Consider the following 27,389-nt stretch of genomic DNA (forward strand, 5'->3'; position numbering starts at 1 on the left):
ATGCACTTGAACCCTTTGTAGGCATCTTGCAGAGCACCCAATGTCGTCTTCAGTTGAGAACAATCAGACATTAGAAACAGAAGGTTGCATTGCTAAGCTTGTGATTTTAGCACAGTATCTAGTATGAAACCTCAGTTCATTGCCTTATGTGGCATAAACCTAAATGTTTGAACCAAAGCTATGTTTGAGCTGTCACAAATTTACAACCTGAAAACTTTTCTCACCATGCAACACTTAAACGTGGACACATATTGAGCGCCTGAGCAGCACTTTGAGTCAGGCCAAGTCAGTAGCTAAGTATTAAATACGCTCTCAGGGACCACCTTGGGTCAAATAAAAATAAAATCACCTTTAGTCTAAAATGTTATACATTAAGTACACACAAATCAGCTGGTTAGAAATCTTCTAATGAAAATATATCAGCAATCCTTTTTCCACAAAGCTTTTCTGCCTCATCCATTTATTGATTATTTTATTTCTTGAGATTCATCCAGGCAAGGATATCACTCTTTTGTGAAGTAAAGAACACTGCACCAATAGCTGGACAAGTGCTTTATATGAGACATCACTCCTTTTCGATGTGCTCTAGCCAATAAGCCCTGCAACATACTCTGCTTGTCCTATCTCCCTCAAACTCACACTTGAATGTCCACATTATCAATCCAGTCCATGGTCTCCTGAGAAGCCCGGTGGAAATATGAGGAATCTTCTACAACAGGTTAAACTGGCAGAATAATACGAAGTGTTCTTTGGTTTGGAACTCAAAGCAAGTTGCACTTTGAGTCACGCAGCATCTTCAATGATTCATGACTCAAGTGCTCACAGTCACCAATGGCCAATGCAATTGATTCAACCACTTCCTTTGTGTTTCAACAATTTCCAGTAATAATTAAGCTGAGTTTCTCTTTCATGACTTTTGAAAGATTTTGGTCTTTTCAGTTCTATCACTGTGTCAGCTGCTGGGTATCCTGCAGCTCAAATAGACCTGCTAAAACTTGGCTCACACTTTCCTGACTGGACCTCTGTGTATGTTTTAAATCATTTTCCTCCTAAGGCTGAATGTCATGCCCAAAGATCAATCTGTCTGATTACAGACTCTAACATTTAAGAAGCATGCTCTGATTTCTCATTTAAGGTATAATTTATATACCTATAAAAGCAACAGATTAAACCTCATTCTTACAAAGTCTTGAGCTAACTTTGACATGGAGAATGGAGCTAAAAGTACTGAAGGGCTTTTGATAATATAGGTTGAGTACCCCTTATACAAAATGCTTGGAGCCAGAAGTGTTTTGGATTTCAGATTTTTTTGGATTTTGGAGTATGTAATGAGATAACTTGGGATTGCCATAATTTCTGACTCTGAATTTATGTGCTACTGGTAAGCAGTCTTCACCTTTCACTTGTTCATCACACATATTACTTAACAGTAAAAATTATTACATACCATTAATATAATGAAACTATAATGTGTGCAGGGTAACAAAAGCAGCACAGTAACATGGGGAAACACCTGAATCAGATGTTGAACAGCAACAAACAACGGCATGCTCTCAGTCTCCACCTACAATACTGTGCTTTGATTAAAACGTTATGAAACACTGTATTTGGATTTTACTTTTTTTTAGGTTTTATGTACGGTATAAAGATGATCAGCACCATAGACTTGTTTTGGTGTTAGATTTTCATCAGCAATGCTTTAAAATTTCAATACATTATGTAAGGTATAAAAACAATCAGCATCATAGACTTGCTCTGGTGCTAGATTTCTGTGATCAGCAGATGCTTTAAAACTTTATTGTCATGCCTTATCTTAAATTTCTGCAACCAGCCAGCTGAATATTCACAATTACCTTCAATTTTCAGTTTGCCGTGATAGATCTTCGCTTGTTTCATGGTCAGCGTACGGTTAGGTGGCATATGTTCACTCTGACGCTGACAATACGCGACTGAGATCTTCATTTTTTGTTTTATGCAGTGTTTTTCTATTTTTTCATTAACTTCTTTTCATTACATATGTGAGGTCACATCTCAGAACTGTCTGTGGTGCACAGAGACCTTGGATTTTGGATAATGGGTACTCAACCTGTACAACACACACAAGTAGAACAATCCCACAAGGCTGAACCAACCCTCCAATGATCACAGTCCATACCTTAGTTCCAATCTGGAAAAGGGCTTTATTTCTGGCCAATGACAGGGGAGATATTTTTCCCTTCATGCTGGTGCTTACACTCATTCTAGATAAGATTTTGCTGTTGTGCTGTGGATTGCCAGACATGGGAAGCTAATTCTCTTCACACCTATAAGAACTTTACCCTCCTGCTCTGTCCTCATGACACCGGCTCTCACTGCACCCAACCCAGTATGCTCACTACTGAGATACTGGGCTGACTGCCTAATTGCTTTGCTTCCCTTGCTGAGTTCCAAACCTTATCCAACCATTACAGTACGTCTAAACACCCAAGCCATTTATGAAAGTGGGAGTGGTAAATTTATGTTATTAAAAGTAAAATAAGTGTGGTGCTTTAATTCACCTTACCACAATTAAACTCTTCCGCTGTTACAGTTGTTATAGAACGTCCCTGAAGCCGACTGGGATGCTCACAGGTGGCAGCTGTCTGGGCATTACCATGTTCAGCGTATTTCTTTAGCAGCTCTGCTAGCCACATCAACTCACAATCACAGATCAATGAATTGGAATCTAAGCGACTGTAAAATAACATTACCATAGAAGTTTAAACGTATGGAAGCTTCAGCCTGGATAAAAATACAACTTTTATTAAACATTCTAGAAGATTCAACATCTACAACATAAACTGTATATTAATTTTTCAAACGTTAGTCATTACAGGTTTACAGTAACATCTTTTAATTGCTTTTCCCAATTAACCAGAGCTCTCTCACACCCTGTGTCTTGATAGTTTGTTTATATTTATCTATATTTAAGATCATGGTTTCAGAATGAATCAAATAATTTTATTATTGATATTAAATTTTATTGTATCATGAATACTATTCCCTGAAGGTCCTTTAACTATCAGATTTTCAACATTACACAATTCAATGATTATTTCAGATGATTACCAAACATCGTGTTGTAACAATACTCTTATTATATTTGTGCTGCTTTATGGCTTGAGTTACATTAATAATATAGCTCTGAACATTTTCCAAAAGGATGGTAAAACTGAATGTCTTATGTAGAAAAATGGAACAATTCATAGTTTTGTTAGCCTATCTAGCTTAATGCCAGGAGCTACTTTTACTGTAACTCCTAGGATTTGTTTGGCAATTGGGGGAAAAAAACCATCAAGCAAAATCTATAAACTCAGAAACACTTCAGACCTGCAATGTAGAGTGTGTTAAAAATACAGAGCAAGTTAGGGGGTATCTGTGAAGAGAGAAGCAGCTCTTCATTTGTTCATGAGAACTGAACAAAAGAAAGTGAAGGCTAACATTTATTGACCATTTCAAATTAGCCTCAAGAAGTGATTCACCTTGTTTAACTGCTGATAAAGTGTTCCTTTGCATCACCCATGACTTCTTAGCAGAGACTTTGCATGTCATCTTGAATTTCTGGGTGAATTTGAGTTTTTCCATTACATACGAGGGCATTTCTTTTGCATGGCAGAAGATTATAAATGTTACATTTTTCTAGTCAAATAATTCATTTATTGAAAAATGAATATTCCCATTTAGTCTTAAATTGTGGCTTTAATATTAGATTTCCTTTATAGAGAATAACTTAAATAAGACCACAGTACGTGTGCTTGCAACACTGTGTGTCAGACAGAGTGATCAGCAGCACTGGGGCTCCACAGGGGACTGTCTTGTCTCCCTTTCTCTTCACCATTTACACCTCGGACTTCAACTACTTCACAGAGTCTTACTATCTTCAGAAGTTTTCGGATGACTCTGCCCTAGTTGGATGCATCAGCAAGGGAGATGAGGCTGAGTATAGGGCTACGGTAGGAAACTTTGTCACATGGTGTGAGCAGAATTATCTGCAGCTTAATGTGAAAAAGACTAAGGAGGTGGTGGTGGACCTGAGGAGGGCTAAGGCATGGGTGACCCCTGTTTCCATCCAGGGGGTCAGTGTGGACATGGTGGAGGATTACAAATACCTGGGGATACGAATTGACAATAAACTGGACTGGTCAAAGAACACTGAGGCTGTCTAAAAGAAGGGTCAGAGCCGTCTCTATTTCCTGAGGAGACTGAAGTCCTTTAACATCTGTCGGACGATGCTGAGGATGTTCTACCAGTCTGTGGTGGCCAGTGCTATCATGCTTGCTGTTGTGTGCTGGGGCAGCAGGCTGAGGGTAGCAGACACCAACCGAATCAACAAACCCATTTGTAAGGCCAGTGATGTTGTGGGGATGGAACTGGACTCTCTCACGGTGGTGTCTGAAAAGAGGATGCTGTCTAAGTTGCATGCCATCTTGGACAATGTCTCCCATCTACTACATAATGTACTGGTTGGGCACAGGAGTACACTCAACCAGAGACTCATTCCACCGAGATGCAACACAGAGTGTCATAGGAAGTAATTCCTGCCTGTGGCCATCAAACTTTACAACTCCTCCCTTGGAGGGTCAGACACCCTGAGCCAATAGGCTGGTCCTGGACTTATTTCATAATTTACTGGCATAATTTACATATTATTATTTAATTATTTATGGTTTATATTGCTATATTTATACTCTGTTCTTGGTTGATGCAACTGTAACAAAACCAAATTTCCCTTGGGATCAATAAAGTATGACTATGACTAATCGTATTCTTAGATTCTCTGAAGTGTTTTGAAAATCAACTAAAACAATCGTTGTTTTTGGCCAATGAAGTTAGTTGGTAATGTTTTAATTTTAAATACAGTTAAGTTCTTCAATGGAAAAATTCCCCAACCAACATATTTATTTTAGTTGATTACTAATGTAGGAATAAGATAGAATAAGTTGTTGTGGAAAAATATACATCTGCTTTTCAAACCACAATTCCAGACTAAATGTTTAGATTCACATTTCAGCAGATGAATTGTTTGCCTAAGAGATGAGATGTTTCTAATCCTTTGTCAAACAAACGTTATACTCATGCACAATGGATAGACAATTTATATAACCGTTCAAGCTGGCCTCACTCATCACTTTCTTTAGGAAAATTAAGGATTGGCAATGAATGTTGACCTTGCCTATGACAACATCCAAAGCAGAGTCAATGGTCTATTTAACAAAATAATAATTGAAAGTACAACGGTAGAAAGTAAGTTGACCAAACTTTGTAATTCTTCATGATAGATTGAGAACAGTTAGCTTTCTCACAGACAAGCTGTGATCATTAACCAGCATAACTATGCACAATTCACAAGCCCTTCTGGCAGAGACAGATAACAGCTCGATTCCCAAAGAAGCTTAGTTGAAAATTTTCATATGGTCTCATCACCAAATTTAAATGCTCTGCTAAAGGTAGATAAATGAGTTCATTTTTGGAGCAGATAATAAATATATTAGAACCAATTAGGTTCTAAGAAGTCTCTTTATTAAATGATTAATCAAAGAAAAAGGCAATGGTTCTTCTGTCATTAATAAACTTTCTTTTCCAGTCATGCGTTCAAATTATAGTGCCAGAGTTTTAGTCTTGGAAGATCCTGGCACGTAAGCTTTATGTTTTGCAGAGACTAGATACAGGGAATACCTGAAATGTGGGCACACTTGTAAACCAAGGTAGAACTGAATCTACACTCCGTTGTCACTTTGTTAAGTACACCTGTATATCTGCTTGTTAATGCAAATATCTAATCAGTCAATCATGTGGTAGCGACTCAATGCATAAAATCATGCAGACATCGTCAAGAAGTTCAGTTGTTGTTCAGACCAAACATCAGAATGGGGAAGAAATGTGACTTTGACTGTAGATAAATTGTAGGTGCCAGACGGGGTGGTTTGAGTATCTCAGAAACTGCATAACAGTCACACACAACAGTCTCTAGAGTTTACAGAGAATGGTGCAAAAAACCCAAAGTGAGCAGCAGTTCTGTGGGCAAAAACACCTTTTTAAGGTGAGAGGTCAGAGGAGAATGGCCAGACTAGTTCAAGACAGGAAGGCGACAGTAACTCAAATAAACATGTGTTACAATAGCAGAGTCTAGAATAGATCTCTGAATGCACAAGAAGAACCTTGAAGTGGATGGGCTACAGCAGCAGAAGACCACAAACATACACTCAGTGACCACATTTTAGGTACAGGAGGTACCTAATAAATTGACCACTGAGTGTCTTGTTCAGGCTGAGGGACAGATATCAGCAGAACAAGCACATCCATATTTAAAGAAAAATATGAAAGGTCTACAAGTGACTGGCTGGAATGTCAAGCATTTTTCAAATTTCAGTGAAAAGAAATGTAGGTATTTTGCTATCAACAATCTGGTATCAGGAATTCCGATCCAGGTGTCCTGAAGAAGGGTCTTGGTCCGAAACATTGACAGAATATTCATTTCCATAGATGCTGCCTGAATTGCTATGTTCCTCCAATATTTTGTGTGTTGCTCAGGAATTCAGGTGGGGGTGGGAAGCTCAGTGATCGGTTCCCAAGACTAACTTGCACTTAAAAAGAGTTTTTCATGGCCTCAGACCAGATCAAAGCACTTCACAACTAATGTACACGTTTGAGGTGTATGGAATGTGGAACTCAATGTACAAGCTCCCCTAAACTGCAATAGTGTGAGGTTGATCAAGGGTCAAACAGTGAGTGGAAACCATAGATAGTCTGTTTTCCATTTCTTTGAAATAAATTGCTGTGTATTATTTTATGTAAACAGGCTAGACCACTTACAGTTGTGTACCACCCGCCTTGAATAGTGTTGGAGTGTTAGTCTAAATTCTCGTGATCAAATCTCTTATGAAGTCACTCAAAGATAAAAGAGGCTGCAAATGCTGAAATCTGGAGCGACAAATGCTCTGCTGAATGAATTCTGTGGGTCACACAGCACTTGTGAGGGAAAAAGAAATGTTGATAGATTGGAGGCTGAAACCCTGCACCACGACTGAGAGTGGAGAGGGAAGATAGCCAACACAATGATAAGTGGGGGAATGGTGTGACAGGGACCAGTGGATGATTGGTGGATTGAAGAGGGGTAGACATTGCCAAACAGAGCAGGAGAAATGTTGGAATGGTGAGACAGAAGAAGAGGTAGATGATAGATGGAGGCAAACACACAACAAAGGCAGATCAAAACAGGTGGGGGAGATTAGGGATTGCTCCTTCAATCAATCTGTACGTGGTTCTTTGCAACCGCCTGTAAATTGGGCTGCAATGCAAGGAGAACATATTGGGAAGATAGTAGCCAGTGCATCTAGACACTCAAAAATTCAAGACAATATCAGCAGGTGGCTTTGTACTTACAGTCTTTTCAATGATTCAAGCTGGTAGAAGGTCCCTGGATGTATTCTTGATAATCTATTGTTATGCAAGAATCTACAAAATTAAAAAGAACAGCTAGTTTACAGATTTAGTTCATTTCATAGCACTGAAAAGATAAAAGATGGCTACATCTTGTTCAGAAGGATTAAAAATTCATTGTGACCTGCAGAATTCAGTGTTCTGGTTTTATTCTTGAAAGCTCCCTGAAAGCAGTCCAAAGCATTTTACAGTCCATGTTCTGTTTACAAGTGTAGTTGCAATTATAATATTAATTTGTGCACAATAAATTCACACATACTGTACTGAAGGCGATTGAAGGATAAACTATGCCCAGATAATCCAAGGATATTATTTGAAAAAGATATTACTCTATCTTTTGTATTCACTAAAAAGGGAGATGAGCTCATGGTTTAAAATTCCATCTGAAAGTTGGCATTTCTTTCCCGTTGTACAGCATTGGAATTTCAGACAAAATTTTGTGTTTAAGATTCTGGAATGGGACTTTATGTCAGAGGCTTCCAGCACACAAAAGCCAAACAATTGCACATGGCACACATTACTTCCATACAAATATTATATAAATATTTTTGACAGAAAATTTTCTCTCCACGATTTTATTATAAAAATTCATACACTTAATTTGTGCAGATTCACTTCCACAATAAAATAACAAAGAGAAGATTTTTAACAGCATGAGTGAGGTATTTGCACATCATTATCAGTACAATTCCAACATCTAACGCGGGGTGGTGAACCAATGACACATTTGTCAGGATGGCACACACACAAATTATGTTTGGCATGTGGCACATAGTGCCACATCTCAATTCTTTAAACCCACCCATAATAGAAATTTACATAATGATTATCTTTACTGCTAAATGCAGCAGCAAATTATTTTTTACAACTTAAGAGCAGTGAGATGTTTTCAGAGGAAGCTAGTGCCATCATGACAGTTGCAAGAACACATGATGTTGGATGATACGCTTTGATTTGAAATCCTTCCAGACCTGGTGTACACATCAGGTTTTGGATAGTGAACGGTTGGGCTAGTTGGCACTGGCTTTGTTCTGCTTATATTTTTTCTTCTGTCGTTTGTGAGTAAACACTGGATATTCAGTGATAATAATGGTAAAGATTGTTGTAGTTTAGCACCCCATAAGTATTTATTTTAGTAGAACTATGTTATTTGAATTTATCGATGAGATATTTTAAAATTGAGTTTGCCCTTCAGAGCTTGTTCAGAATATCAGATATGCCAGCAAAGAAACTAAACATTCAAATGATACGAGAAGCACCAGGCATTTTCAAGAGTGGTGGAGTGAAAGCTTTGACAATGATTAAAAAGGATGATAAAGCATTATACATCTATGTTCTGAAGCGGCAGAGCGCAGGACTTCCTCCATAAAGTGGCATTATGAAACTTCAGAAACGGCTTTGTGACAGAAGTGGCAAGAACAAAAAGAACACATTTCTTGTGGAGTCAGAAACAAAATTTGCAGTCAAATATTTTGATAACATTTATTTCAGGTAGCTTCAACTTAGTTTATTGCTTAACATGAAAAACCTCTCAGTGAAAGGGAATAAGTTAAAGGATTATGACTAGAGTGTATTCCTTTCCATTTTGATTGTCATTTGTTATTCAGCACATTAAAGTTTTCCCAGCGATCACAAACACAGTAGAAGAAAGAATATTAATGATGGCCACAAATGGCAGAACAAGTAGTTTTTGAACAGGATTTCTAAAATACGTCACTTATTTGAATGTATCTCCATTATACTTTATTGATAACAAATACATATCACTAAACAACAGGATTCATCCCTTTTCCTTGAAAAATATCCATAAGTCATTACTCAGTGATAGTCTCTGCTCAAAATTATCATGGTACACGAGAATGTTTTTAGAACATTATTGCCAATTCGGGCACACGCTCTCATAACGGTTCACCATTCCTGATCTAATGCATCAAACCAGAGGCAGAGGAACATCTGTACATTTTGAAATAAATGCTATTACAAACATGCTGATTAAAAATGATCACCTTTGGAAAAACAATTACCTTTACCGAAAAGTACTTACAATCTTTCAAGTTTTGGAAGATCACTAAACGTTTCAGATTCTAACACTTCTATATTATTGAAGTGAAGGTATCTGTTAGGATAAGAGAACATTAAAGAAGTTACAGCAAATGAGGAGACAATGTTGCATTTTGTCTAGCTTTTCAATGGGAGTTATCACTTCCATTCCCATTACTATTGATCATAAATTACTATAAATTGCACATTGCACATTTAGACAGAGATGTAATGTAAAGATTTTTACTCATCATGTATATGAAGGATGTAAGTAATAAAGTCAATTCAATTCAATTCAATTTTTGGGGAATCCTTTCCTTTAAAGAGGTTTATCAAAATATCCTTCAAATAATACCATAACCTCAATCTAAAGAAGAAGTTAAAATGCACCAATGTTCATTTCAACTTTGCTGTGTGAAACTAAGCCTTCTTTTTCATTCTTTTCACGATAGGTCAACTGGATCAAAATTTCCACTAGTTAACCTGGACAGTCCTGAGCAACTAAAAAGAAAATCAAATGCTGCATTTAAAACCTCAAATCTCAGTTTTCTCACAATTAACAAAATCCTTTCAGAGGACAAAATCCAAAAAAAAACAAATGAGACAAGAATCAGGCAAACTACTTTCTGAGAGTCTGATCTCCAAGGCAAATATTCCAGGAGAACTCCAATTTCATTGAAAGAATATCACAAGGCCCTAGTGGGAGCAGTAGCACATTATCAATGATCTACAGACTCAATTTCAAATCACATCTTGGCAACTGAGGAGTTTAAATAACCCCAGAATTAAAGCAGCAAAAATCAGTATTACCTTGACACTAGCAGATTGTACAGGAAAGGAAAAATGCCAGGTTTACATAATTCCATGTCTATCAATATGATTAATGATTATCTGTGTCTTTAAATCATAAGCATTTAAGGAGCGACATGACCTTACCTGCAAGCATCAACTTCATTTTAATGAATAAAAAGGAAATATTCAGAAGAAATTGATAAGGGCACTATTCAACACAGTATTTGCTAGGATGCTGTTTTTCCTCAACACCACACTGATGATTTTATGCTCAAATACTTGGTTTGGAGCTTAAACCAACAACCTTCGTACTCGGAACAGAGATGGTTGATACAGGACCAGACCAACATCAATTCCTCAATTCACAACAACCCTCCATCCACTGTCACATTCAGCAGAGATAAATTCATCACAGTAGGATGCCAGAACAAATATCTTCAGTTTGGGTTGTTATCAAACTATTTCGGTTTATCTTGGTTATGATTACCTAAACTCCAAAGTCACATTTCATTTATATCTATAAAAAAAGGGATAATTTAAGAATGATAGTCATGAACTTGCAGCCTGAACTTTACGCCCAGCAAGCCTGAATTCAAGGAGCAACAGAAATTACTTGACTGCCTGTACTTGAACAAGCTGAACATCATACCCATCCTCTATGTTCCAGGGTATTGACGGGCAATTCCATGAGAGATCAGTTGCATTACTTCAAATAAATAAAGAACTTTTAACCACTCATCCATAAACAGGTAAACCAATTTTCTGCAGCAGCACAGAATACTTATACTAAAAAATGTTCAGGCTTTGTCAGAACATCACATGGCATAACTGAAACTGGCAATCGCATGCGCATTTTAAATGCATCATGAAAAACATGATTTTAAAACACATGTTTTTATTACACAGAATGATAACATAAACTTACAGCTGTTCCAGGGAAACCAACCCCTTAAAAGCCTGCTTTTGAATTGTCTGGATTTCATTTTTGTAAAGGTAGCTGAAAAGAAATGGAAAATGTCTATAATACAATAATTTACACATTATTTTGTCAGCTATCATTCTAATTGTAAGTCAAAATGCGAAATATAACAGACAGTGATATTTACAAGTGGGAAATTTCTGTAGGATCTTTTAATGACTTTCTACATCTTTAATAGAGAGTCAATGAACTTTAGAAAAAGCCGTAAAACTTCCATATGTCTATTAATTACTCTCAGATTTGACCACTATAACACTCCGGAAGTGAATTACCTCATTGACTATAAACATATAAGTAGCAGATGCTAAGATCATGGAGTTGCATGAGATTAACTTCTGAGTAGTTTGTACTGATGTACAGCATACTAACATGCTTATGACATGAGGTAACATTGGAAGAGCTGAGGGTCATGAAATTCAAACTGTTGATACACTTTGTGGTGAGATCACATGCAATGATGCGCCAGTACATGACTGGACAGAGCACTGAGTATGCGCGGGATTGCCAGAATGTTCCAGCATGTGGCTGGGTTAAGACATGTTTGTTTATTACTGTAAATAAAAGTTCTCTAATTCTTCCAGAATATGATTCTTTACTGTTAACCCACGATATGTTTAAAGAGAGGTAACATAACACGGTGTCAGAAGTGGTTCTGGAATATTAATACGGGAGAATTGAGAATCGAGAATCTCGAAAAAAAAAAGAAAAAAAAAAGTTCGAACTATAAATGGTAAAATGGAAGGTTTACAACCCCCACCAAAATTGCAGCTGACTGGCAATGTAGCTGAGAATTGGAGGATATTCAAGCAACAGTTTGAAATATATTTATCGGTGATTGGAGCTGACAGAAAAGCGGACAAAACTAAAGCTGCGCTTTTGCTCCATGTAATTGGGAATGATCCAGTAGAGGTATATAATAATTTTGTCTTTGAAGATGGAGATAATTTCAATTTAAGGTCGATAATGGACAGATTTGAAGGATTTTGTATACCTAAGCATAATTTAATGTACGAGCGATTTAAATTTTTGACATGAACGCAGAAAGCTACTGAAACAATTGATCAGTATGTGACTGAGTTAAGAAAGCGTAGTAGAACTTGTGAGTTTGGATTGCTCACAGACTGTCTTATTAAAGATAGAATGGTTTGTGGCATTCAAGATAACGCACTGAGAGAAAGGCCGTTGAAAGAGCAAGATTTAAATTTTTAAAAAGCTTTCACGCTCTGCAAAGCTTCTGAGACCATAATGTTGCAGGCTGAAGAGCTTTTTGTTGAAAACTGTAATGTAAATGCTGCAAAAAAGCGCAAATATATCAAGAAATATAATAATACGTCGACAAAACCGACAGGGAGCAAGACAGCATTTGAAAGAAAAAAGTCATGTGACCACTATGCATGGGAACATTGCCTAAATCAGTGTTTTGCATATGGCAAAATTTGCTACAACTGTGGTAAGATTAATCATTTTTTGCGCTGTTGTAGAAGTAGAAAGAAGGAAAATGAAATGAAACAGGGAAATGCAGTGATTGAAGATGACTGTGAGGAATATTATATAGATGCGGTTTATGAAAATGCTGACATGGAGAATATAAAAGCAGTAGCTGCAGTTTCTGAGATGACCAAACAGGAGGCAATTGATAATATGAAAAAGTGCTGGGAGGAGGAGGCTGCTTCAATGCAAGCCATAATGAAAGAGACACTGAGAGAATATGAGATTCAGTCCAATCACTGGCTAGAACAAGAACGCTCACAGTGGGCACAGTATAAGGAAGAAGTGAAAGCACAAGTGAAAGAATTGAGAAGTTTTATTGAAATGATGAAGTCTCAGCATAAAAAAGAGATTACACAGTTAATGAATGAATTAGAAGAAGAAAAGAAGATTTGTATTTCATTTCAAATGGAAGTGGAAGGAATTTTAGGAAAGATACAGGCCAAACAGAAGCAGGGAAGCAGGTTGCTGAGGAGGATAGCGTAAACTGCTTACCCGAAATTCTAGATTCTAACCAGGAGGCATGTGAGAGTATACCAAAAAGTTTAGTTGAGATGCATAAAGAAAAGCTTAAAGCAGAAAAGAAGATGAAAAAGAAGAAGCGCAAGAAGAGTCATGGCTCAGAAAGCAAAGAGCCAACATCAGAGTTTTAGTTAGCTGATATAGGTTTGTTAATTGGTTAATGTTGTTATTTGTTTTTCTTTTTAAGGAAAGGAAGATGTGATTCTTCAGATTCAGTTAACTGATGCAGACGAGACAAAACATGTAAATAATAACAAGGAAACACAAGATCTGTGTGTACCACTTAAGCCTGGTTTATACTTCTGTGTTAACTGGACGCTGTAACCTACGCAAGTGGCCTACTCGTGTTGTGAGCATTTACACTTGTGCGTTGGTTTGTTTGCGTTGCTCGGCAATTCGTGCACGTCACACATGTGCACTTACCTGCCCGCGCAAGGCTTCATTGTCATGGTAGTCTCGGGGTAAACAAGATGCGAGCGTCTTTTTTCGTGCGAGATGTGTCCTCCATAATTTCGGAGGTCTGTAAAGCTTTATGGAAAGCATTGCAGCCAGAGTTCCTTCCCTGCCCTTCAGTCGCCCAATGGGAAGCTATTGCAGCATAGGATGACATACGATGCTACCAAGTGGACCAATCACAGTTATTGCGTTCTGCATTGCCGCGACGCGCGGTTACATTTTGGGAGAGGTGCGCGTTGCAGCAACACAATCTCTCGCGTAGGGTTCCGTGTCGGCTTTGTGTAGGGTTTGCAGCGACGTAGACCTTACGGCGACACGTTGACGCAGAAGTATAAACCAGGATTTAGAAAGTCTACCCATGTTCGTAAACCCACAGAGAGACTGACAGAGACTTGTTGAATTATGTGTTTGCTTTGATTAACATCGTTAATTATTTTTTTCTTTTTAATGAAAGGAAGATGTGGTGATATCACGTGCAATGATGTGCCAGTACATGATTGGACAGAGCACTGAGCATGCGCGGGATTGCCAGAATGTTCCAGCATGTGGCTGGGTTAAAATGACTTTGTTTATTACTGTAAATAAAAGCTCTCTAATTCTTCCAGAATATGATTCTTCACTGTTAACCCACGGTATGTTTAAACAGAAGTAATATACAGTAACACATTTCACATTCCGCTATTTACTTACTGGATGAATATGCCAGAAACTTTGGTAGCTTTGCCTTATTACATGAGGAGTATTACTATGAACTGCATTAAGTTGTCATAGTGATAAAAAAAAAGCCCTTATTCTCCTCGATTCAGATTCTGTTTGACACACTTTGTCACCCAACCTCAATGGAAAAAGCCTGCTTGCATTTACCCAATCTTATACCTCCCATAATTCTGTATACCTCTATCCAATCTGCCCTCATTCTCCTGCGCTCCAGGGAATAATGTCCTAATCTATTCAAACCTTTACCTATAACTCAGGTCCTCAAGTCCCAGTAACATCCTTGTAATTTTTTCTGCGCTCTTTCAATCTTATTGATATCTTTCCTGTTGGTAGATGAACAGAACTGCACACAAACTTGGCCTCACCAACATCTTATATAACTTCAATATAACATCCCAATTCCTGTAATCAATACTTTCACTATGAAGGCCAAAGTGCCAGAAAGCTCCTCTTATGATCCTATCGATCTGTGACACCACTATCATGAAATTATGGATCTGTATTCCAAGACCCCTTTGTTCTACTGTACTCTTTGGTGCCCTACCATTAACTCTGCAGGCCCTGCTCTGGTTTATCCTCCCAAAGTGCAATACCTCACACTTGTTTACATTAAATTCCATGTAATATTTTTCAGCTCATTATTCCAGCTGGTCTAGATCCCACTGTCAGCTTTGATAGCCTTCCTTGCTGTCCACTATGCCCACACACTTAGTGTCATCTGCAAATCTGCTGATATAGTTAATCATACTATCATCCAAATCACTAATATACTGTAGATGACAAATAACCACACTGATCCCCGTGACACACCACTAGACACAGTCCTCCAATCAGAGAAGCAACCATCTACTACCGTTTTCTGGCTTCCCCTGCTAAGCCAATGTTGAATCAATTCACTGTTTCATCCTGAATGCCAAGCGGCTGAACCTTCTGGACCAGCTTCCTATGGGACTTTGACAAAGGCTTACTAAAGACAATGTCCACTGCCCTCTCCTTATCAACGTTCCTGGTAACCTCCTTGAAAACCTTATAAGATTAGTTAGAAACAACCTACCATGCACAAAGCCATATTGACTATCTCTAATCAAATCTTGACTATCCAAACACTTACAAACGTTTGTATATATCCTGTCCCATGGATATATAATTACACCTGTTTCTACTAGTGCTTTACTTGATACCTATCCATTATTTACATATTTCTCTCCTTTCATCTCTCTAATTCTGTTTAAAATTTCTTCACCCCAACTACTGCTTTCCCCCCAGTTTTACCTCACCTCTCTCTGTTGTTCACATGGATATATTCTCCATTTGAACTTGGGATCAAAATCTACATTCTCAGTCAGTACATGTAAAGGAGTTTTGATTAGTAGTTTTAGTGATCAAACCACAGTATTGCTTTTCAAACACAAACATGGACAATTCTTAATTTGATCATCTGCCTAAAACTTAGGTACTTAAAATTTTCAAGATTCAGATTCAAGATTGTTTAATATCATTTCCAATACACAAGTGCAAAGGAGAATGAAATGATTGTTACTCAGGATCCAGTAGGGCACAAAAATCAAGTTAAAGAACACAATAAGAAAAAAAAACACAATAAATATAAATACATAAGCTAGCCATAGATTGATTGCATGTCCATAATGTGATGCTAGAGATTGGAATATCTGTACATAAGTTGACTCTGACAGAAAATGATAAAGTAGTGGAGGTGAGATCGGTTAGAGGGTGGAGATGTTGATCAGCCTTACTGCTTGGGGAAAGTAAATGTTTTGATTCTGGTGGTCCTGGCTTTGATGTTACATAGCCTCCTCCCTGACAGGAGTGGGACAAACAGTCCATGGGTAAGGTGGGTGCAATCCAAGTTGATAATAGTGTAATTGGGGTGTACAGGGAGGGGTAGCACCTCTGATGGTGGGCTTGTCATGCTCCACCTAGGGGCAGCTCATTCACCTTTGGTCCCCACCTGGCACCCAGCTCTCACCTGTTTCTCCAATTAACTGTTTGCATGCAACAGTGGCCATACCCCAGTACATTGCTTCAACAGGCAGGCTCAACCAAGTGGGGGTAGCTGGGAACCTCCAACCCTGGTGAGATAGGAATACAAAGCCAGTACGGGCAAAGTGGGTGGATGAGTACAAGGCTCAATGTTCAAGAAGGCGGTGCTGCAATGCTTTGTCGAGACCAAGGGGCACGACAAGGCACAGAAGGCATCATGGCTATCCACTGCAGCCAAGGACGTCTCCAGTCGTGACAACTTTTCGTACCAATGGACCAAGACTTTTGAGGCCGTGAGAGTGGAACTGTACAACGGCCTTTTCACTATAAAACTCCTCCCACACAGGTTACATCATCGTCGGAAGTGATGGACACACACACACACACACACACACAGTGTAAAATAATTCAACGTAAGTCCTGGTATCAATGGAAAATTAAATTTCCTTGTAGTATAACAATTACTTGGCTAAATGGACGTAAAATGTTTGTCTTTTTTTCTGGTGCTGTTGCTACATGAAAAATGAAGTATTGCCTTATTCTGTCTTTCCTGAAACATTTATTCTCAAAATTATTTCAATCACATTTTGTGGTCTTTTATCCAGTTAGACATCCCAGGCCTTCACCAGATTACCTCAAAATGGATATCCTATGAACTTCACTTGCCACTAAAGCAAATTGAAAATTTGGGGGCAAGAGTTGGCAGCAATTTCTTTACTTAGCGATAAGCACATATTTCATGCTACTCATGGGATAATCTATATTAGCTGTGAATCTTGTAAGGTTACTACCTCTTATCTGTGATTTGTGCCATTTCTGTAATGGCAAGTGAATGTCACATCAGCAGCATACACTTAATTCCCTGCTGTTTGTTGCAAAAAAAAGAATATAATGCAAATTTTCCCTTTGAATATATTCTACATTAACACAATGAATGTAAGGACAATCATGTGCACCAAATACACAGAGAACTAGTTGCATATTTTTCCTGTAAGTACTAAGTGAATATTAAAGAAATTTGTTTTAGTGTTTAAGTTAAAAGCTTATGTCAAAAAGCCAAAGAAGAATGGTTAAACCAGGAATGTGAGTAACTAGAAAGAATCCCTATTATTGATCCAAAAGGTACATCTACAAATCAAGAATATCACTGGTAAAAAGCCCCTCTGTTCTTTAGGTGGATGTTTGAAAGCAAAGGACGGTACCATTATCATGGAAAAAGATGAGATTATGAACAGATGGACTGAGTATATTCAGGAATTGTTTGAAGACAATTGAGGCGAAAAACCAGAAATGAAGAAGAACATTGAAGGTCCAAGTATTTTAAAATCTGAAGTTTGTAATGCAATAAATAAGATGAAGAAAGGAAAGGCAGCAGGTCCTGATGAATTAGTAATAGAACAAATTATTGCCCTTGAAGATGATGGAATTGAAAAACTTACTGATTTAATCAATGACATTTATGAGACTGGAATAATATCAGAAGAGATGAAAATAATCAGTATTTATCACTCTTCCTAAGAAACCTGGAGCAATGGAATGTGAATTACATAGGACTATAAGTTTAATCAGTCATATCACTAAGATACTTCTAAGAATTTTGGTAACAAGAGCTAAAAGTAAGATACAAGCTGAAATAGGTAAAGAACAATGTGGTTTTGTGAAAGACAAAGGTACAAAAAATGCGATATTGATGTTAAGGATACTATCAGAATGAACTATTCAAGTGCAAAGAGATTGTTTGTTTTATCGACTACACAAAAGCAATTGATAAAGTGAAGCACAATAAGTTATTTGAAATATTACAGGAAACTCTAGATCTAGATTCGAAAGACCTCCACCTAATCAGAAATCTGTACTGGGGAAAAAACTGCCGCTGTAAGAATAGATGGAGAAGTGAGTCAGTTTACGAAAATTGAGAGAAGCATTAGACAAGGGTGTGTTTTCTCCCCTGATTTATTTAATGTGTACAGTGAAACAATATTACAAAAAAATAAGAGACATCTGGGGAATCAAAGTTGGCGGTGAAAACATCAATAATTTCAGATATGCAGATGACACTGTTAATTGCAAGTACGGAGGAAGAACTACAAAACTTAATTGATATAGTTGTTGAAGGAAGTGCAAAAATGGGTCTACCTATCAATTGCAAAAAGTCAGAATGTATGGTGTTACCCAAAAAGAAGGAGAATCCTATCTGAGGCTGAAAATAAACGGGGAAGACATAAAACAAGTACAGAACCTTAACTACTTAGGAAGCTGGGTGACATCAGATGACAGGTGCGACATGGACATCAAAAGAAGAATAGAGATGGCAAGAGACACCTTTACGAGAATGAAGAGTATACTGACCAACACTAAACTAGGCATGACAACCCACTGCAGAGTACTGAAATGTTACATTTATCCAGTTATGTTATATGGCTCAGAATGTTGGACAATATCGAGTAACATGTGGAAACGAATTGAAGCAGCAGAGATGTGGATTTTGAAGAGGATGCAAAGATAATCATGGACGAAATGAATATCTGACAAGGATGTCATGAACAGAGCAAGCACAAGAAGAGAAATAATGTATGAGATCATGAAAAGGCAACGTAACTTCATTGGACATGTGAATAGGAAAGAGGAGTTAGAATGCATGGTAATAATGGGAAAGATTGAAGGGAAGAAAGCAAGAGGAAGACAAAGACAAATGATAATGGAGACAGCAACCAGAGAATTGGAAATGAATACCAATGAATTGATCCATTTGACCCGAAACAGGAGTGTGTGGGCCATGGCAGTCAAAGCTCAAACTGGGCATGGCACCTGATGATGATGATGATTTAGTGGCAATCTACAGGACAGGAATGTTGACATCAAAGCTTAATAAAGTGTTCTGTCAAGAAAAGAATTCAGCTTAATATGAGTGTTCCTAGGGATAGGCTAGTAGATATGGTGGCAGTGATGGGCTGAAATGTGTTTATTTCAGTTTAGGAGGATTATAGGTAAGGAGGATAAACTTTGAGGCTGGAGCAGTAAATGGATTTATGATGTTGTTGCCATTACAGAGACCTGGTTACATGAGGAATGGCAGCTCAGCATTCTTAGTGTTCATTGTTTTAGCCATGAGAGAGAAGGGGTAAAAGAGGTGAAGGGGTTGCACCACCAATAAGGAAGAACGTCTCAGCAGTACTTAGAGAGGACATGCTGGAGGACTCAGCCACAGAGGCAATTTGGGTAGAGCTCTGAAATAAGAAAGGTGAGATTAAGTGATGTGACTATATTATAATGCCTCCCCTTCTCCCAATGGCAACTGAGAAGGTGAGGAGCAGATATGTAAACAGATTATGAAAAAGTACAGGGGCACAAGGGTTATCATAATGGGGCCGTAACTTTCTCAGTTTTGATTGGAACTTCCTAATACTAGAGGCTTAGATGGGGCTGAATTTCTTTAATGCATCCAAGATGGGTTCTTGAGACAGCATATCAAGAGTGCACTAGAGGAGCTTAGGAGGGATGATGGCACCTAACAGCAACTCCTTTGCTTGCATCTTCGGGAACAGCTCTATTTCTACCTTTAATATCTCTATGTTCCCCTTTCAGGGTTCCTTTGAAGACCCCGACCTGGAGTTCCACGCTGGCTTCGGTTCTTTGCGGGATTGGGACCTGTTCTCAGGGTTCCATGACTGGCCGCTATTCAACATGCCAAGGGTTTCGCCTGAGAATCTCGATCGTGTTGGAAGCCTAGGATCTTGGGGATCTGGAGACGGGCGGATCGAGGGTCGGTGTCACAGTTGGAGACTCTTGTGTCGTTGGGGAGGCCAGAAGACCTTTCGCTGTGGGCCCGAAGACCCGAGGTCTTTGCGATTTCGGACACAGAGCTCGAAAGAAGCAATGAAACAGACTTTTAAGATCGTAAATCAGTAGGTTGTTATGTCTCCTGCTCACTGTGAAAATGGGGGACACCTCCCTCTCCCTTGCCAGGGAGAGAGAGAACCTGTGGGTTGTCGAAGTCGGATGAAATGCGAAGCTTTTGGGGTAACTGCAAGGTCTGTGTCTTATCTATTGCTTAGTACATGCTTGGGCTCGGTGATTATACCAATGCGTGTTTATTTTTGCTGGTGTGGGGGGGATCATTGCTCGCTGTCGTTCATTCTTTGGGGCACTTCTCTGTTTTCGGGGATGTTTGCGAAGAAAAAGCATTGCAGGATGTATATTGTATACATTTCTCTGACATTAAACTTGACCTTTGAACCCTTGAGAGAACATAATGGACTTGGTTTTTGGAAATGAGCTTGGTAAAATGACCTAACTGACCATGGGTAAACTCTTTAGGAATAGTAACCAGAACTCATTATGCTTTAAGATAAGTAGGGATAAAATCAGACCTTGTGGGCAGGTACTAAATTTGAGAAGAGCATGTTACAACAGGGTAAGACAGGAGCTAAGAGGAATTGATTGGGAGCAGCCTTAAACACCAGCTGAGTAGAGTTAAGGATTGGGATATTCCAGTAAGGAGTAAGCATGAGGATGGTAAGGCAAGAGAAGCTTGGATCACCTGAGTGATCGTAAATTTAGTTAAGAAGAAAAAGAAAGTCTATTTGAGGTTTAGAAAGCTAAACTCAGACTTGGCCCTTGTGCAACACAAAGATAGCAGGAAAGTGCTCAAGCAGGCAATTAGAAAGGCCTAAATGGATCATGTAATGTCCTTGGAGAGCAGGATCAAGGAGAATCCCAAGGCTTTTTATACTAATATTAAGAAAAAGAGGATAACTAAGGAGAAGGTAAGCCTCTCAATGATAAAGGAGGGAATTTGTGCTTGTTGTCAGAGCAAGTAGCTGAGTAACTAACTGAGCATTTTGTGCTAGTACTTACCAAGGAGAAGGATTTAGAGGATAGTGAATGCAGATTGGGGCTTGTAAATGTGCTGAACATTTTGAGATTAAGAATGATTTCACACTAGGTCTTTTGAAAAGCATAAAGGTGGATAAATCCCCATGGTCTGAAGGCATAGATCCCAGAATATTAAAAGAAGTAAGTAAGGTGATTGCAGACATCCCACCCCTCTCAGAAGCTCCAGGAGTCTCCCGCATATTGATAGTGGCTCCCTGACGCCCGCAAATTATATACAATATCCCGGAAATCGATTTTTTGCACAGTGAGCGAGGGGGGGAGATAGAGATAGATAGATAGGGGGGGGGAGGGAGAGGGAGGGAGGGAGGGAGAGAGAGAGAGGGGGGAGAGAGAATGATAATGAATCCTGATTGGTCTCTCTTTGTACTAAGTAGACATATCAATTTTCTCTGTGAGCAGGCTTTACAGTCGACCTGTCTCTCTTTTTCATTATCCATCAGTTCAGTTTAGTGTCCTGCAGCGCTGTGGCAGAGTATTCCAAAAAAAGAAAACATAAAACGTACTTCACCCTAGACTACTCTAAATAATGACAGTGTTGCTAGTTTGGCAGTAGACTTTTCTATTGACTACAAAATACATGTTGAGGTGAGTCCTGGATTATGTCTCAACTAACCTTGAAGGACTGGTGCCAAACTACAAAAGCTTGCCAGTTGATGAGTTCTGGGGGAAGCTGTCCAAAGTAAAATCTGTGAGGACAGGGCAGTTGAGATTCAAAGAGCTCTGCCAGTTGATGAAGCCGCTTTTGGTGCTGCCAAATTCTAATTGTGATGTAGAAAGGACATTCAGCATGGTGCGTCACATTAAGACAGAATTCAGAAGTCGGCTGTCTCACAAAACACTTGTGAATCTGATGTCTTGCAAAGTTAACAAATTCATTGACACAGACTGCTATGAGGTTGAGACTTCCAGTTGAGACCTCTCTGAAATGAGTTTTTGCAGGGTGGGATGTCCGTGATTGCTTGACATTTTACAAAGATCTCTGTGTCCTCACTAGAAGCAGATGAGGTCCCAGAGGACTAGGGAGTTGCAAATGTTGTGCTTAATTCAAAAAAAGGAAATAGGGTAATTCAGATAATTATAGGCCAGTGGGCCTCACATCAATGATAGAGAAGCTATTGGAGAGGAGATTGAGGAATGGTATTTATACATATTTGGAAAGGCATGGCCTGCTTACGGATATTCAGCATGGCTTTATGTGAGGCAGGTCATGGCTTACAAAACTTGATCAAGTTTATTGAGGAGGTGACAACGACCTTGCTGAAGCTCAAAAGACACAGTAGGATATAGATCAATTACAAGTATGATCAGAGATGTAGCATATGGAGTTTAATCGAGGCAAGTATGAGATTTTGCACTTTGGGAGATCAAATGGAAGGAGAAAGTATACAGTTAATGGTAGACACCATAATAGCATTGAGGTACAGAGTGGTCTTGGGTACAGGTCGATAGTTCACGGAATGTGGCTATGTAACTGGATAAGGTGTTAAAAGTGGCATATGGCATACTTGCCTTCATTGATAGGAGTTTTTAAAGAAGTCATGTTGCAACTGTATAAAGCTTTAGTCAGACTCCACTTGGAATATCGCGGAGGATGAAGACTGTGGAGAAGCTGCAGAAGAGGTTTACCAGGAAGCTGCCTGCATTAGAGAGCATGAGTTATAAGGAAAGATTGTGCAAACTTGGGCTATTTGCCTTAGAGTGCCAGAGGCTGAGGGGAGACATAACTCAAGGCTTAAATTATGAGTGCCATAGACAGGGTAGATAGTCTAAATGTTTTCTCCCAGGGTAGAAATGTCAAACACCAGAGGAGATGTCTTAAAGGTTATCAGGGATAAGTGTAAAGGTAACATGACTGGCAATTTTTTCCCTGTAGAGTGCCTGGAATGGGTTACCAGGGGAGGTAGTGGATGCAGACAGTTTGGAGGAGTTTAGGAGGCTTTCAGAAAGACTCATGAATATGATGGGTATGGAGGAGGACACTTAATATTAATTGGCATTAATATTGGCACTTCGTGGGCCGAATGACCTGTCTTGTGCTATATTGTTCTATACTCGAAATGCATAAGACTAAGATTACAGAGGAAAAAATATACACCTGGAGACTAGCATTCATCTGTTAATATTTATTAAAATAATACACTTATGTAAATAGTTGAGAAATCTGGCTATCCAGCAATGCAGCTGTTTTGTATTATGCATATTTAATAAGTGCATGGATATCAAGCTTGTATATCAAACATGTGTTATGAGTAAATTATTGTGAAAAATATCAGCTAACAGCAAATTAACAAATTAATCCTACTAAATGTGACTTCTTAATATTTATTTCATAAATCAAAATTGGAAAGCAGAATTTAATTAAATTGTGTCTACCTTCTAACACAACAAATATTTCTGCATATTTACTGAGATTAACTCACAGATACTTCAGGTTTTCCAATTCTTCAAATGCCCTCCGTGGAATCCCTTTAATTTGGTTATTGTTGAGCAACCTGAAGAGACAGAGGAGTCAGTAATAAACAAATGCACCAAAGAGAAGCTTGTAGTTTACACAGAAAGATTTTATGACACTCTTAGAAAAAGAATACAGCAAATAAACCAGGGAGGGTTATTCTTTTCTGAACCCGTAAATTTCAAACATTTTGTCCCTGTTGCCACTTAGCTAAATGTATGGGCCGCTCCCTGAAGATTTACACTCTGAACTCCTTGGATCTCTTCCCACTTCTCACCACACTCTGAGTTGATCATCTCTACAAGATATCTGGTTTTCTATCAGCCCCCAGTCCCATCTTCCTGACTCCTCTTCTCAAATCTGTCCTACAGATCATCTCCTCAGATCCCTCCCTGTCTTGCTCTTTGCCTTTGATTCCCCAACTATTTAACTCCAACTCTATGAGCTTTTCCTAACCTACATCCCCTGCATGGCCTTCCAATCTGCTCACATCCCCCTTTCTGTACTTATCATTTGTCATGGTGTGAGCTCATAGAGAAAGGCTCTTGTGCTTGATTGAAAACAAGTAATAGCTGGTTTTTCCAGACCAGAACTTAAAGTAGAGACTCAAGAGACTGTAGATGCTGGAAACCCAGAGCAAAATACTAGCAAACTACTGGGTAACTCAGTGGAGCAAACAGCATTTGTGGAAGAAAGGAATTGTCAATGATTCATGTCAGGATGCTTCAGCCGAAGTATGCTTCAACTACGTATTTAAGAATATTGATTTTATTATTTTAAATATTAAAAACACACAAACCCAGCACAGTTTTGGGGAACATTTTGTTCAGTCTGCAACATGTCATTTTAATTCTTTGTCCCATTCCAACTGTAACAGTGAAAAGGCAAGAGAGATTAAATAACAAGATGCGAGAAAGTTCGAGGCAAATAAGAACATAATGGATCTTACTATATAAAAACGTTCGATCCAAAGGAGGTGAAAATGGAAGAAGCAACTCAGCTGAATGTTGCTTCGCGGATATCATTTAGATCATCTTCTCGTGCAGACATCTTTTAGTTATCTTTTAAAATACGTTCAGAAAAAATATACCCTTTCAAGTTTATGTTCACCTTCTTATAAAAATGAATCTAATACCTTTCCAGTTGTAGCTCTCTTTGTGAGCTAGTCGAATGGATTTGCTAGTTTTGTTTATGAAAGGTAAGCAATTGAACAGATAATTGCATTAAAAGAGAGTAGCTGTTTACATAACATCTTTCACATTCTTGGAACATCCCAATCATGATGTAATCAACGAAATATGAATAAAATGAACAACATTCATCAACTAAGCTGATCAGGGTGACCCTGCAGCATACTTTTCAACCATTAGGGACCGCGTTAGGGAACTGGAGCTGCAGCTCGATGACCTTCGTCTGGTCAGGCAGAGTGAGGAGTTGATAGAGAGGAGTTACAGGCAGGTGGTCGCACCGGTGCCACGGGAGGCAGACAAGTGGGTCACAGTTAGGAAGGGGAAGAGGCAGATACTAGAGAGTACCCTGGTGGCTGTGCCCCTTGACAATAAGTACTCCTGTTTGAGTACTGTTGGGGGGGGAAAGCTTACCTGGGGGAAGCAACAGTAGCTGTGCTTCCGGCACAGAATCCGGCCCTGTAGCTCAGAAGAGTAGGGGAAGGAAGAGGAGGGCAGTAGTAATAGGGGACTCGACAATAAGAGGGTCAGATAGGCGATTCTGTGGACGCAGTCAGGAGACCCGGATGGCAGTTTGCCTCCCTGGTGCCAGGGTCTGGGATGTTTCTCATCACGTCCAAGATATTCTGAAGTGGGAGGGTGAGCAGCCAGAGGCTGTGGTACATATAGGTACCAATGACATAGGTAGGAAAAGGGAAGAGGTCCTGAAAGGAGAATATAGGGAGTTAGGAAGGGAGTTGAGAAGAAGGACCGCAAAGGTAGTAATCTCGGGATTACTGCCTGTGCCACGCGACAGTGAGAGTAGGAATGGAATAAGGAGGAGGATAAATGTGTGGCTGAGGGATTGGAGCAGGGGGCAGGGATTCAAGTTTCTGGATCATTGGGACTCTTTTGGCGCAGGTGTGACCTGTGCAAAAAGGACTAGTTGCACTTGAATCCTAGGGGGACCAATATCCTGGCGGGGAGATTTGCAAAGGCTACTGGGGAGACTTTAAACTAGAATGGTTGGGGTGTGGGAATCAAATTGAAGAGACTAGGAGAGAGGAGGTTAGTTCACAAATAGAGAGAGCTAGTAGACAGTGTGTGAGGGAGGATAGGCAGGTGACAGAGAAGGGGAGTGCTCAGACCGAAGATATAGGGGAGAAGGACGAAAAAGATAATAAAGTTAATGCACGATTAGGGATCAACAGAGAGTACGAGGTGGAGAGTTTCTTAAATGCACCTATTTTAATGCTAGGAGCACTGTAAGAAAGGTGGATGAGCTTAGAGCATGGATTGATACCTGGAAATATGATGTTGTAGCTATTAGTGAAACGTGGTTGAAGGAGGGGTGTGATTGGCAGCTAAATATTCCTGGATGTTGTTGCTTCAGGTGTGATAGAATCAGAGGAGCAAGAGGGGGAGGTGTTGCATTGCTTGTCAGAGAAAATATTACAGCGGTGCTTTGGCAGGATAGATTACAGGAATCATCTAGGGAGGCTATTTGGGTGGAATGGAGGAATAGGAAAGGTGTAGTAATGCTTGTAGGGGTGTATTATAGCCCACCTAATGGGGAGCGAGAATTGGAGGAGCAAATTTGTAAGGAGATAGCAGGTATTTGTAGTAAGCACAAGGTTGTGATTGTGGGAGATTTTAATTTTCCACACATAGAATGGGAAACCCATTCTATAAAAGGGCTGCATGGTTTGGAGTTTGTAAAATGTGTGCAAGATAGTTTTTTGCAGCAATACGTAGAGATATCAACTAGAGAAGGGGTAGTGTTGGCTCTCCTGTTAGGGATTGAGATAGGTCAGGTGACAGAGGTACGTGTTGGGGAGCACTTTGGGTCCAGTGATCACAATGCCATTAGTTTCAATATAATTACGGAGCAGGATAGGACTGGACCCAGGGTTGAGATTTTTGATTGGAGAAAGGCTAACTTTGAGGAGATGCGAAAGGATTTAGAAGGAGTGGATTGGGACAATTTGTTTTATGGGAAGGATGTATAGAGAAATGGAGGTAATTTAAAGCTGCCAAATGCCTCTCATATGTTAACCTCTTTATTCTCAGAATCATCTTTGTGAACCTCCTCTGGACTCTCTCCAATGACAGCACATCCTTTCTCAGATACAGGACTCAAAACTATTGACAATACTCCAAATATGGCCTGACTAGTGTCTTATAAAGCCTCAGCATTATCTCCTTGCATGTATATTCTACTCCCCTTGAAATAAATGATAACATTGCATTTGCCTGTGGTAAAGGACTCAACCTGTAAATTAACATTTTGGGAGTCTTGCACGAGGATTCCTAAGTCCCTCTGCACCTCTGATGTTTGAACTTTCTACCCATTTAGATAATATTTTGCATTATTGTTCCTTTTACCAAAATGCATTATCATATATTTCCCAACACTGTATTC

General features: G+C 39.1%; 1 protein-coding gene across 3 annotated transcripts in view; it reads right to left on the reverse strand.

Moving 5' to 3' along the window:
• LOC140186793 (peroxidasin homolog) overlaps positions 1–27,389 on the reverse strand; it is a 271,446-nt gene that overhangs the window by 91,924 nt on the left and 152,133 nt on the right. For all 3 annotated transcript variants that reach the window (XM_072241373.1, XM_072241381.1, XM_072241390.1), the window contains exons 3-7: positions 23,770–23,841; positions 11,216–11,287; positions 9,503–9,574; positions 7,402–7,473; positions 2,543–2,712 (exon numbers count right to left, since the gene is read on the reverse strand). In XM_072241373.1, the coding sequence (XP_072097474.1) occupies positions 2,543–2,712; positions 7,402–7,473; positions 9,503–9,574; positions 11,216–11,287; positions 23,770–23,841 (458 nt within the window). The remainder of the gene's footprint in view (positions 1–2,542; positions 2,713–7,401; positions 7,474–9,502; positions 9,575–11,215; positions 11,288–23,769; positions 23,842–27,389) is intronic.

This window comes from Mobula birostris, chromosome 2 (assembly GCF_030028105.1).
Source record: "Mobula birostris isolate sMobBir1 chromosome 2, sMobBir1.hap1, whole genome shotgun sequence".
In the NCBI taxonomy this organism is placed as follows: domain Eukaryota; kingdom Metazoa; phylum Chordata; class Chondrichthyes; order Myliobatiformes; family Myliobatidae; genus Mobula; species Mobula birostris.